At 34.5% G+C, this 13,039-nt stretch overlaps 2 protein-coding genes across 3 annotated transcripts in view; both read right to left on the reverse strand.

Moving 5' to 3' along the window:
* Positions 1–3,642, reverse strand: part of LOC140748781 (uncharacterized) — a 40,356-nt gene extending 36,714 nt beyond the window's left edge. For both annotated transcript variants that reach the window (XM_073081660.1, XM_073081659.1), the window contains exon 1: positions 3,398–3,642. The gene's annotated coding sequence lies outside the window, so the exon portion shown is untranslated. The remainder of the gene's footprint in view (positions 1–3,397) is intronic.
* A 2,136-nt stretch (positions 3,643–5,778) lies between these two features.
* On the reverse strand, positions 5,779–9,707 carry ND-B17.2 (NADH dehydrogenase (ubiquinone) B17.2 subunit). Its single transcript, XM_073081441.1, has 4 exons — positions 9,525–9,707; positions 8,600–8,741; positions 7,628–7,684; positions 5,779–6,161 (listed from the first exon to the last, which is right to left on the reverse strand). The coding sequence occupies exons 1-4, from the start codon at positions 9,632–9,634 to the stop codon at positions 6,024–6,026; spliced, it is 447 nt and encodes a 148-aa protein (XP_072937542.1). The 5' UTR covers positions 9,635–9,707; the 3' UTR covers positions 5,779–6,023.
* Positions 9,708–13,039: the final 3,332 nt, after the last annotated feature.

A 13,039-nucleotide genomic window follows, 5' to 3' on the forward strand; every position in this document is an offset into this window, starting at 1 on the left:
TAATCGATCGAAACAATCGATCTTTTTAGGAAAGAATCGCCATCCCTACCTGTGAACTAAGCTGGAGTGCTTCGGATTACTTCGTTTAGTGTCTCCGTAAGGGAGTCCCTTCAAACCAGAACGGCACACGGCGGGGTGACACTACTATTATAAGGCAGAAATAGGCCTGAGCCACGAAGAGTAACCTTTAAAGTCTGAAGAAATCTTCTAGAAAACATAACGTTAAATATTTATAACTACAACAATTTAATCATATCGATAAAGTTGAAAGATTTTGAAGGTGGTAGAACCATGTGTGGTTAGACTCCGGCGACACCACCGCCACATCTATTTCTGCCTAATAACAGCAGTGTTAAGCGCTGCTGTGCTCTGGTTTGAAGGGTGTGGTAAGGGAGACATGCTTTTCCGAGGCATTCTAGCTTAGTCCTCAGAGGTAGCAGCGCATCTGTGGCCGACCGCAGGATATCTAATCCTATGTGGGGTTGGTTACAGATGTGCACGGGCTGCAGTAGCCACTTACCATCAGGTGGACTGCATGCTCGTCTGCTACTCCTATATTATAAAAAAAAAGTATAAGGTGACTGTTATTTACGACAGAATTTGTATTTGATGTATTATATTTTGTTTGTAGCCTTCGGGGCATAACAAATTTTGAATTACAATAGGTATATTTTCTTTATAAGTGTGGTGCAAATCTGTACATTTTATAATACTTTAATCTGTTCACTTTGGTTTTAAATTCACACGCGACATAACGAGAAGCAAAGCGAGCCGAGTTCATTGGCATCTTAACTTTGTGTATCATCTTGCTGTTCCTGTATTCAATGGTGTTGTCATTTAGCTCTATTATCTACAGCTGGGCGAGCTTGTATATTGTCGCATGACGTAATGCAATGTAATGTACCGTAATATTTAAATTTAAATGGACTACAAGATGGCGATACTTGGCGTAACATTTTTTGGAGTTTACTCCTTAAGAAACGATTTGAGTTATAAGGCCCGGTACGGAAATTTTATGAGGAGTAAAATCAAGTGTAACACGAAAAGTTGAGGCGTAACGTAGAAAGAGACAAACATATATATCTGTAGGATTGAACGTGTAAAAGAATGAGATGGAATACATTACACAGCGTATCTCATTCTCGGGGTCTCCTCTTTGCGCGATACTTCGTAGTCTCACTGTATAGTTCACTACCTCCAGTCTGAGAGTTGAATGTGTGCGTATGTTTGTACGTGTGTGTTGCGCGCCTGCGTATTACGAAGTTCTGCCACAACTTGTATACTGCTGCCGAGCACAGGGTATGCATGCTGTATAATAAATGCATATAGTAGCATCTATTGTATACATCTATATACAACGTACATAAACAGCAACCTAACCATCAAGTTTTAATGTTTTTATTATTATTATTATTTATATTATTTTGTAACATACTTTATGTAATACGCATTATTGAAGTAATATAAATAATCCGAATAATTACAGATATATGTTTGTTTCTCTTATCATTTTAGCAGATGCGTTCATTTACCCTTTTTTTCTATTCGATATATGTCATAATTATCGTTCGTAAGGAGTAAACTCCAATCGTGCGTCGTAGCTGACACACACACACTTTTTTAATAAGTCCTAGCACTACAGAAAGTTACACCACACGTTATTACTACATAACACTAAACATTTTATAGTACGGTAAAAATAAAGTTGTAAATAAATAAGTTTTACAGTAGGTAACAAAAGTGTATTGAAATTATTTTTATGTTGGAAATTAACACCACTTCGGTGTTAAAATAAATACCTAAGGATTGTTCGTAAATAGATTAGAAGTACCATTGAAATCAATTCTTAGAAAATATCGTTGAAATAATGCCTACAACTTGGCAGCTGAATATCAGCCGGGAGGCAATGAAATACTTTCAGAGAAATGACAAGAATTTTGCTCCTCACCCCATTGGGATCTTTTTTATTGTAACGACACGACACGGCACCGGCGTCGACATCATAACACCGGCAGCGACTTTCTTTATTTTTTACTTAAACCGATAGATTAGTAAAGATTACTCACTCCTAACAAGAAAATGTACACAGTTTTGAGAATTGATTAGTTGCGTAAAAAAGTTTTGCCACGTCTCCGTGCTAAAACGTCCCTGAAATATTTGAAATAATTATTTATTTATTATGTTAATTACGCAGTATTAGTTATTTATTGTAAATTTTCTCTAACAATGTTTTTATTTGTCAAGAATTCAAAAGAAGAACTTACTAATAAGCCGTCTGTGGCTTCATTCAATTTCAAGGCGGCGAAGTATCTTTACTAATCTATGCTTAAACCTAACGATAAGGCAGGCTACCTGATGCAAAGCGCCATCGCCTATGGTATTTTGCAACAGAACATTTGCCTGTGCGTCGCCGGCATCGAAGAACTATGTTTTGCGCCTTTATTAATGTAAAAAGTTTTTTCTCATAAAAATCATGGAAAATATCTTATTCCTAATTAAACTTATTTATTGAATTAAATTTATTGAATTAAACTTATTTATGAAATATCTGGTACAGTTTGAGAAACAATGACATTTAAAAAAACTTTTACTCTGTTCTAATCTATGAGTCTGTTGATAAACATAGATTTTCCATTCAAGATTTTTAATTTTTAATACTTTTGCATTGACTCATATAACGAAAGTTTTTCAATATCAGTGCGCCATTGTCAAGGGTAGCATGAGTCACCACTCAGAACTTAAATTTAGGTGAGTTTAGAGTTTTGTGTAAATAATATAGAGTTTTATGTAATAAAGACAATAGCAGTAAAAAAATCTGCGAAACGCGCTATTTTAAATAATCGCGTAACAAACATAGTATGAATATGTAGTATTTGCAACTCTAGGAAGGCGTGCTTCTAAGCAAATACTAGAGTCCGTTTATCTCAGAAAGGGCCTAAGGGACATCGCTCAAAAGAAACACCGATGATTCCTTCTCAAAACTCCATTTACAGGGATAATTAAGTCCCACATAACCATTCTTTTCCACAAACGGTCAAGTATCTTGAGAAAAATTTCCCCACAAACAATAAAACGACAAAAAGCCTTGTTAAGAGTCATTAAAATTCATAGTTTCAACAAAAAACTGACCATAGTTTTTATCAGCGGCCCTTTCTTCTAATCTAAAAAGCATAAACCATAAATCTTATCCTAGATCGCTTTTTGCCGCCCACGCGAACTTTTTCGAAACAAAAAAAGGCAAAGTTAAACCCGTGCAGCCTATAAAGTCGAAACTTTCAAAAGTTTATATCTCTATAGTTCACTCTTTGTTGCAATCATGAGAATTGTAACAATAATATTCCCATCAACAACTTAACCAAAACCTTCAAAAGATATGTACTTACAACATTCAACTCACCATAAAATCAAATGTGATCACCAAATCCTGTTTTCGAATCACTTAAACCGTAAAACATCCTTTCGCACGCACAAAACTATTTCAAAACTTTGAACGAAACACATTTCTAAAGATACTTTCAACTCTACTCAACGTAACGTTATGAACGCAGCCATTTTATTCACAAGTAAAGTTATATTAAACGACTTAATTCACGTTTTAAATGTAATTAAATGCAGCGCGTTCGTTGCGCGTCGCGTCGCATTTTGACTGGAGCTGGAGGTGGAGAGTCAAGTCAAGATATTTTTACCTGTGAGAGCAAAAAGTTTGACCGACCACGACTTCGTCCCCACTTAATACATTGTCGACTTAATCTCCACGAACTAAAGCTTGAATCCCTTCGCAGGTCTTAATTGCATTAGTGTGCCCGTAAGCTTGCTTATCGATGCCAAAAAAGCTGCTATATCGTCGTGGATTAAAGTTTAATTCGCTTTGTGTAGCCGTAAAAGCTCAACCATACGCTACAATTCAATGTATAGTGGACAGTTGGTCGGAATCAGAGATTCTTAAAGTTTACAGCCGACGTTAACTGTCAACCTATTTAACGATGATGAATTGATTACGCACGAAACAAAAGAAATGTTTAGGCACTTTTATGTTTTTGTTACGAAACTAGATAGATTTTATGGGTTAAAGAGTTTTTCTTTATTCAACTTTGTTTACGGAAGTTCAGCGCTCAATTTACAGACAAACTCTTTTTATGCACTTCTCATTATATTTTATTGAGAAGAGCATAAAAATAAGTAAATTTATTTTTAATTCAATCAGATTTAGAATGTAAGTGAGAATGGTTAAAGCCATAGTCATATTCTAACCAACTGCAGTTTGTTAGACTTCAAACACCTTCAAACTTGTTTAATAAACTCTGAGATATAGGTTTCCTTGCGATGTTTTCCTTCGGCATTAAAGCAACTATCATAATTTCTAACACAAACATAACTTTGAAAAATCAGTGTTTGTCAAGGATTCGATTGGACCATGAGACGCCGAATCACAAACCTGGGCTACCAATCTAGGCCAAACAACCACCAAAACGTCTACAACGCAATAATAACCTAACGGCATTCTCCCAAACGTGTTCTCCACTCAATTTGAGAAGCACTGACCACGGCCCGTACCCAAACTGGTTTCTACGTAGAAATAAAGCAGCCTTCAATAAGCCATGAATTAACACCGTGTATTGTTATCTAGTTGTAACGTTATTCTCAAGTACAATTTAGTTGCAATATATACCTATATCTAGTTTGGTTTATGTAGACCTGCCTTTTATCAGCAGTAGCGCTGTTCTGGTTTGAAGGGTGTGCTAACACGAGGTCTGGTAGAGTCCTTAGGGGTAACGTCACATGTTGTCAATCCATTAGTGTTCCACTTCTGGCCATAGTCCAACGCGCTGGCTAAGTGCGAATTGAGAGACTTCACAACTTTGAGAACTTTTTTTAAGTTTCAAACAGTGCAAGTATTCTCACGACGTTCCACTTCGTTATTCACCTTCAACGACACATGTGGTTTCAATGAGGACTCTTATCCTATATTATATAGGGTAGAAGTAGAAATGAGTATGCACACCTGCAATTGATGACTGAGGCTCATGGAACCTCCTTTATAGAGAACAAGTTTTACTTGAAACCGATTACAATTTCGTTACTCCTGAAGACTAAGACAGTCGCCATTAATTCGTTACTTCGTTAGTATTCACATCCTTCCACCAAATCACAAGATCTACTGCACTCTACTACACACTACTGTGGTGGTGGTGTCTCTCCGATCTAACTATAGTGGTTCTACCACTCTTTGAATAGTTCTACCGCCTACTGAATAGTTCTACCGCCTTACGAATAGTTTTACCGCCTAACGAATAGTTCTACCGCCGGACGAATAGTTCTACCGCCTAACGAATAGTTCGACTGCCTACTCAATAGTTCTACCATATAATAACAGTAGTCTTACATTTTCGAACTACAAATAATTTTACCAATTATACTGACAGCTTAGCACGCGTTCACCCATTAAATAGCTGAACAAATTTAAGGAATCGAAACTATTCCTCATGATTAACTCTCAGAATGAGAGGGGTTCAGGACTAAGGTCATCGCCTATCTGATCATGTGCAAATTGTTTCACATACATTTTAGTACTTTATAAGATTTCCCAAGCCTGTAAGTTTTTCACTTTTTTCGCCGGTAAAATATTGAAAATTCAAATAACTTGCCTAGGATTTTAAACTTAAAAAAATGCCTGAACAACCAAAATAAATTACCAACCTTTTAGGTAATTCTGCAGTTCACATTTACCTTTATTACATTACCAAAAAATAAATAAAATACGACAAGAAAACCACAAAATATAACATAATATTTATTTCCATTTTCTACTTATAACTAAACTATTATACAAGACTGATTTATAAATTATCTCTGCATTTTAATTTTTACAAATAAATAGTCCTTCGTCAATGACGGTCGAGTAGCAAATGACATTTTAACATCTTCTTTATAACTTCGCGGGTAGTTTCAAATAGTATTACGCAGGCAGTTTAACAAATTTTAAATAAATGATTTTTGTGTTTATTTGTATTTATTGAAGATTTCTAAGCACTGCTTTTAGGCTTCGGTACCCAGGGTTCCACCTTGGCTCTGGTGGTGCTGTATGGAACATACTGGCCAGTAGTGCCTGAAAGGTTTTCGTTGTAGTGCTGCATCCAGGGGTACTTGGGTCTAGATGGATCCTGTGGACAGCGTATAATATTGAATGCATTAAATTATTTTTTTTACGCAATTATTATAGAAAACGAGCATGCAGTGCACCTGATGATAAAATCACTGACATGGGCGTATAAGGATAAAGGTTTGAACAGTTTCTTGGATTTTTAGGGGGATCTTAATGAGACGCGAAAATCACAAATTTTTTCAGCAACCTCTATGATCTGGTTGTGACCGAACCTAATCAAAGCTATAAATGAAATGAAAATTATTTATTGCCAGAATGTAGTAATGGTAAATGGTGACAAATATTTTATATGTTCTTACATTCTACTATAAAAATAGTGTGCAATGTCAAGTTCATAATACAGTAATAATTTTTAGTTAATTTAGTCAATTATGTATATTAATGTCAAATATGTTTAATTTAATTAAATTTGTTTAAATAACATGAAAAAAGTATGTATGTCAATATAGCAGCTGATTATTTTCCTTATATGCAAAGTATTCGCCCAAGTCGTAAAAACATTTATCAAGAAGCCAGTCAGACACTTTATTTTTAAATCTGTAAGAAGTCAATTCTTTAAATTTATTGGGTAGTTTATTATAAACTTTTATAGCGTTTATATACGCATTCCTACTAAACAATTTTAATTTACTTTGTGGCAAATACAGTTTGAATTTATTTCTAGCTGTTACACACCTGCTTACAATTTGCTCGTGGGTTTTAAAATATTCCGGATGTTCCTTAACAAATAGGCAAAGCTCCCTAATATACATACAAGTTAGTGGCAATATTCGATATTTTTTAAATAGCGGCTTACAACTGTCCATAACCCAAGCACCACAAATGGCTCTCACACATCTCTTCTGTGCCCGAAAAGCTTTGATTATATCTACGGAGTTTCCCCATAGCAAAAGACCATACTAAAGTACTGAAGAAACATACGCGTGGTACTCAGTAATTGCTACTTCAGTGGACACCGCAACCCCGTAATCTTTTCAACGCAAAGACGAACCTATCTAACTTGTCACAAACATATTCAATATGTGCCTTCCAATTACAACTCTTGTCTAACATTATATAACACTATATTAACATTATATAGGAATGCGCATGGTTACTGCCATAAATACATCTGTAATCAACCCTAATTAGAATTGGATTCGTCCATGAGTTGGGCCACACATGCAGTGCTCTAAGAACTAAGTTGGAATGCCTCATATCAGTGTTTCTAAATTTCACCACCATTCAAACCAGAACATAGCAATGTTTAGTACTGATGTTATAAAGGAGAAATAAGTGTGATGGTGGTACCTCTACAGTCTTCCCAAGGATCCTAACTTAATTTATAACTAAAGGGTTTCACCATAAATGTTAAAATCTCCACATTTTGAGAAATACTAAGGCACTCGTACACTTGGGGCATTTAGTAGTACCACAATGTGTTCTACCTCCTTATAACACCATTACACTACATAGAAAACTCACCTGGTGTGGAGGTAGATCGGTCTTGTAGTGCAACCAGCCGAACCACTCAGCGGGAACCTGAAAGGAAGACCAGTCGAAAATTAACATCAAATAGTGTATTTATTTTTATTTACAAAGACTGAAGCAGTAATCCTGCAGTCTACCTGATTGTAGATTACTGCCACCCATGGACATCGTAACCAACTCCATATAGATCAGAGGTTGACATGTTAGGACTAAGATGGCCACCTCACCTTTAATCAGTCAGCACCATAGAAACACTAAAAGTGCTACATGCTAGAAATAGGCATAGAGATGGCACCTACCCAGACACATGATACTGGTTCTAACATCTTCAAAATGATTTGAATTTACAACTATATCTATGCAGGAATTAAGTTTTATAAACAATAGTAGCAAATTTGTGTTCATGTAAGCCAAATTGAAATCTGCCAATTTCTAGTGTGAAATATTGTCAAATGTTATGATCTTTGGTAGGTAAAACATTGGTTAGATTAATAATAGTTGACCCATTATTGTCCGCTGCTGGGCATGGGTCTCCTCTCAGAATGAGAAGGATTAGGCCATAGTCCACCGCGCTGGACATAGGTGTGTACCTGGGATTTAAACCATGAACCCCCGAATGACAGATGCATTTCTTAACCACTATGTTATTAATGTTCATTATTATTTTTTTAGAATGATCTCTATATCTGTATGTATTAAAATAATTATAGTTTAAAAACTAAAAACCACGCTAAAATTGCACAAGGAAAATCATTAATCTTGATCTTGACGATCCTGATGTGGTGAATGGGATAAAATTATTTAAATAGTGTATTGTCATCGGTTCTTGATAATTGTTTAAAATTTTTAATTAATCGACCTGTTCAAAGTAGGTACAAATCGAGTTCAAAGTTTCCGTTACATACATACATACATACATACATACAGGTCAAGCCAATAAAAGTGTGGTAAAAATACCAAACATACCTGACTAGCATCGTAGTTCATGTGAAACTTGTCAGAGTATTCCACCCAGCGGTTCCTGCTGTAGAAGTACCGAGGGTTCTCATAGTACTTGTTGCCAAATCTGTCCTCGCCGACCAGTACACCATCCTTCAGCTCATCTTGCCTGAAATAATACATTAAAAATTATTATATTAATCAACTGGTGCCACTGCCACATCTATTTCAACCTAATAACAGCAGTGTTGCCCCTGGTTTGACTATAGCACCAACGCAACATCTATTCTGCTCATAGCAGCAGTGTTAAGCGCTGCTGTGTTCTGGTTTGAAGGTTGTGGTCAGAGAGAGATACATTTCCGAAGTGTTCTAGTGTAGTCCTCAGGAATACCAGCGTCTCCTACTCCTATATTAATAAAATACTGAAGACCAATATGTTATAGGGACATTACATATTTAAAAATATTTAGTTTTTAAGATTAGTGTAAGAAAAGAGCTTTCAGTTACGTAATGGTAAGGAGTCACTGCCATCACATCATTATTTTGTTATGGACATCTTCAACCAACTCCATATAGAACAGGACTGAAGCCGATCACATATGTGTTAGTATTTCTAATGACTGATGACTTCTAATGACTAAGATGATTGGCTCATTTATTATACGTAAATATCCACTTCCTCAGAAGATTATAGACAATATTTTCAGATTATAATTAACAAGAATATTTATAAATTCCCTTTTTTAATTCACAAAGTTATTACCGTACACATCTACATCACTAGTACCAATATATTATCCTAAAAACATATAATACAAATATCTCACACTGCAAACCCTTAAAATTAATAAATACGACGCAAAAAACACATTAGATCTCAGCCAAATATTTAAAATTGACTTGTAAATAGCAAAAACATAACCTATAGAAATTACATAATAAATAGTTTTACCTGTAAAGTTTAAACAGGGAGGCACGGATTCCACCGTTCTGCTTAATTATATTGAAAAAATTAGTAAGTTTATCGAGCGCAAATATTTTCGAAAGCGAATTATTTGCCATTTTTACTTTATTTCAACTATTTGTTGAAATCGAAATTATTGACACTGACAATTTGACATTGACTTTGACGAGTATTTAATGTTGCTACTTCTAAATTCTAAGAATGTACCAAACGTTTAAATAAATAAGATTTACTTATTATTGATTAACTTTCCACAATATTTTATTTTATTTTTATTTTATTGTATTTTGGACACAGACAGTCATGTATTACATTACAACATCTTAAACTAACTTAATATATGTTATTCTAGACTTTGAGTGCCAACAATTTGTGTATTAAAAATACATTAGACAAGTTTTTAAGATATTGAATTGTATCTCAAGGTACATTTTAGTGTGTTTTAGTAGTTACATATTACAAGGTATAATACATTTTTTAAATAAGGATTAATTAACTTTTACTTTAAATTTACTAGTTTTTAAATATTGAATTGTATCTCAAGGAACATTTTAGTGTGTTTTAGTAGTTACATATTATAAGGTATTATACATTTTTCAAATAAGGATTGATTAGATTTTACTTTAAATTTACAAGTTTTTAAATACTGAATTGTGTCTCAAGGTACATTTTATTATGTTTAGTAGTTACATATTACAAGGTATTATACATTTTTTCAAATAAGGATTGATTAACTTTTACTTTAAATTTAGAGATAGATTGACAACAAGTAATTAATTTAAAAAATCAAAAACCCGACTGCACCAAAAAGGTTGAAGTAGAATTTCCAAAAGCGGTGAAATAGGCATTTCATTATTTTTATCCAGAAAGCCAAATACAAAGTTTCATAGTAGGCATAGTAGGCTTCAAAAACAAAAGATGTTCAAACAATATTATCCTATTTTATCCTCGTAGTGCTCATTTACCCTATATAAAGAACCTATGTGTAAAATTCCAGCACGCTTAAGTTCAGCGGTTTTCCTTTGCGTTGATCTCTGGCACAGCAACTCACTTATTTAGTCAGACAGTCATCTCGATGTGTATATTCGAGTATATATGTACTAGCTGACCCGGAAAACGTTGTGTTCCCATGAAAATAAAACAATGTTAAGGGTGAACAACCCTTATCACTTAGGGGTAAAAAAAATAGGTAGTGGGCGATTCTCAGACCTACTACACATGTATATAAAATTAGGTGAAAATCGGTGAAGTCGTTTCGGAGGAGTACGGTAACTAACACGAGAGTTTTATATATAAGATATATTATTTAACGTATGTGTAATCTCCTCTTAATTTCCGTTATTTTGACACCCTACTCGATAGGTTTGGTTAACTTTTTTTAAAACGTGTTACTATTTCGCGAAAAAATCCACCATTTACGGTCTATAAAATATGTAACTTCATTAAATCAAAGTTTTCGTCATTATTTTACCTCGTTAGAGGTAGAACTTCATTATTTTTGTCTAACAAGCCTGATACAAAATTTCAGTGTTTGCTTCAAAATTGACGATTGTTCAAATGAACTTTTAACCCTTATTTTACCCTCTAAGGGGTTGATTTTTTGGAGGGGGATAAATTAGTGCGGCCTTGTTCTTATCCAGAAAGCCAAATATAAAAATTTATAGTAGTTGCTTCAAAATTAAAGAATTTCAAAAAAACTGTTTTCCCCTATTTTACCCTCTTAAGGGTACAATTTCCAAAAGGCCTTTCTTAGTACTTATTCACGCTATATAGAGAACCTATGTGCAAAATTTCACAACTGTAAGGTCCTTAATTTAGGCTGTACGTTGATTTCTGAAAAATGAAAAAGTCATTTAGTTAGTCAGTCAGTCCGTCACCTTGCTGTTTTATATATATACAAATATGTTTTTATAATCTCCGTTTAATTTCCTTTCATTTGATACCCTACTCGATAGGTTCGGTTAACTTTTTTTTTTAAATGTGTTACTATTTCGCGCCAAAAATCCGCCATTTTGATTTTTTTTTACTAACACCTATCTAAGGACACTCGGGTCATTGAAACAAATATAATGACACCTTAACTGTTGAAATTCATCCACCCGTTTGTTAGATCGGATCAAATAAAGAAAGACAAACATACAAGATACGCGCGAAAAACATAACCCTTCCTTGGCAGTCGGGTAAAAAGGATCAATATGACCAATATGTTCATTGTAGGCAGCCAAGCAACGATTGAAAAATGAGTTAGAGGTGAATTGAGTACTCGATATAGGAACAGCAAATAAATTATTAGGTCGGCGAATACTTTTTGACGGTACTTTTAAGCTGATCATTTCCAAAAGGTCAGGGGAATCGATAAAGTTATTTAAAATTTTATACAAAAACATATAGTCTCGCTGTTGCCGTCGAAGATTCAGGGTTAAAATTTCGTGTTTTTTTTAATGAACCACCATACGATAGATTATCGGACCCGACTCTGTACTCTAGAATTCTTAAAAATGTTTTTTGAATTCTTTCAATCCTATTGATGTGACATGCATGGTAAGGACTCCAGATCACAGAGCCGAAGTCCAATATAGATCGTACCAGCGAAAAATATAAAGTTTTATAGGTAAGTGTGCTTTTAAAAGGTTTGCAAGTTCTAAGTAAAAAGCCCAGTTGACGATTCGCTCGTTGAATCATATTATCGTAGTGGTTCTTGAAAGTTAATTTAGAGTCCAAAATAATGCCTAAATCCCGAATTGAACTTGATCTAGAGAGTATTTTATTATTTAAATTGTAGGCATAATTGATATTATTGTGTTTACGGGAGTAAGATATAATCGAACACTTTTCAGGATTTAAGAATAATTGATTTTTAGAACAATAGTCGGCTAAAGAATTTAGATCGTGTTGAAGAGACGCACAGTCACCTTCATTCGTGATTACTCTAAAAATTTTAGCATCATCAGCATATAAAAGTAATTTACTACTGATGAAGTTTTGAATGTCGTTTATATATAGATTAAAGAGTAATGGTCCCAAATGAGAGCCCTGTGGCACGCCAGAGGGCACAGTTTTAAAATCTGACATAAAACCCCTGATAGAAACAGCCTGAGATCTATTACTTATATATGATTTTATCCAACGGAACAAATCCCCATGAATGCCGGCACTCCAAAGTTTGTTTAACAGAACAAAATGACTAATCTTGTCGAAGGCCTTGGAGAAATCGGAATAAATGACGTCTACTTGTAGCTTATTGTCCATTGCTTTTAATAAAAAGTTCGTGAATGTAACTAAGTTAGTATCAACAGATCTGCCGCGAAAGAAACCATGCTGGTTGGGTGTTATATGACTACGAATATGATAGGATAATTGATTAGTTACAATTTTTTCAAGAAGCTTGCCAAGGACGCATAATTTCGAGATGGGTCTGTATTGACTGACGTCATTAGTATTATCGTTTTTAGGTATTGGAGTAATGAGCGCTTTTTTCCAAAGTTCTGGGAAGGTACCAGTTT

The sequence above is a fragment of the Epargyreus clarus genome, unplaced genomic scaffold (genome assembly GCF_041222505.1).
Source record: "Epargyreus clarus isolate Ecla_fem2 unplaced genomic scaffold, WU_Ecla_fem_2.2 ptg000016l, whole genome shotgun sequence".
NCBI lineage: Eukaryota > Metazoa > Arthropoda > Insecta > Lepidoptera > Hesperiidae > Epargyreus > Epargyreus clarus.

Coding starts and splice junctions, on each gene's coding strand:
- ND-B17.2 (XM_073081441.1), bottom strand. CDS start 9,634: ATGGCAAATAATTCGCTTTCGAAAATATTTGCGCTCGATAAACTTACT. Junction 7,685..8,599: donor TGAACTACGATGCTAGTCAG/GTATGTTTGGTA, acceptor TCTTCCTTTCAG/GTTCCCGCTGAGTGGTTCGG. Junction 6,162..7,627: donor CCGATCTACCTCCACACCAG/GTGAGTTTTCTA, acceptor CGCTGTCCACAG/GATCCATCTAGACCCAAGTA.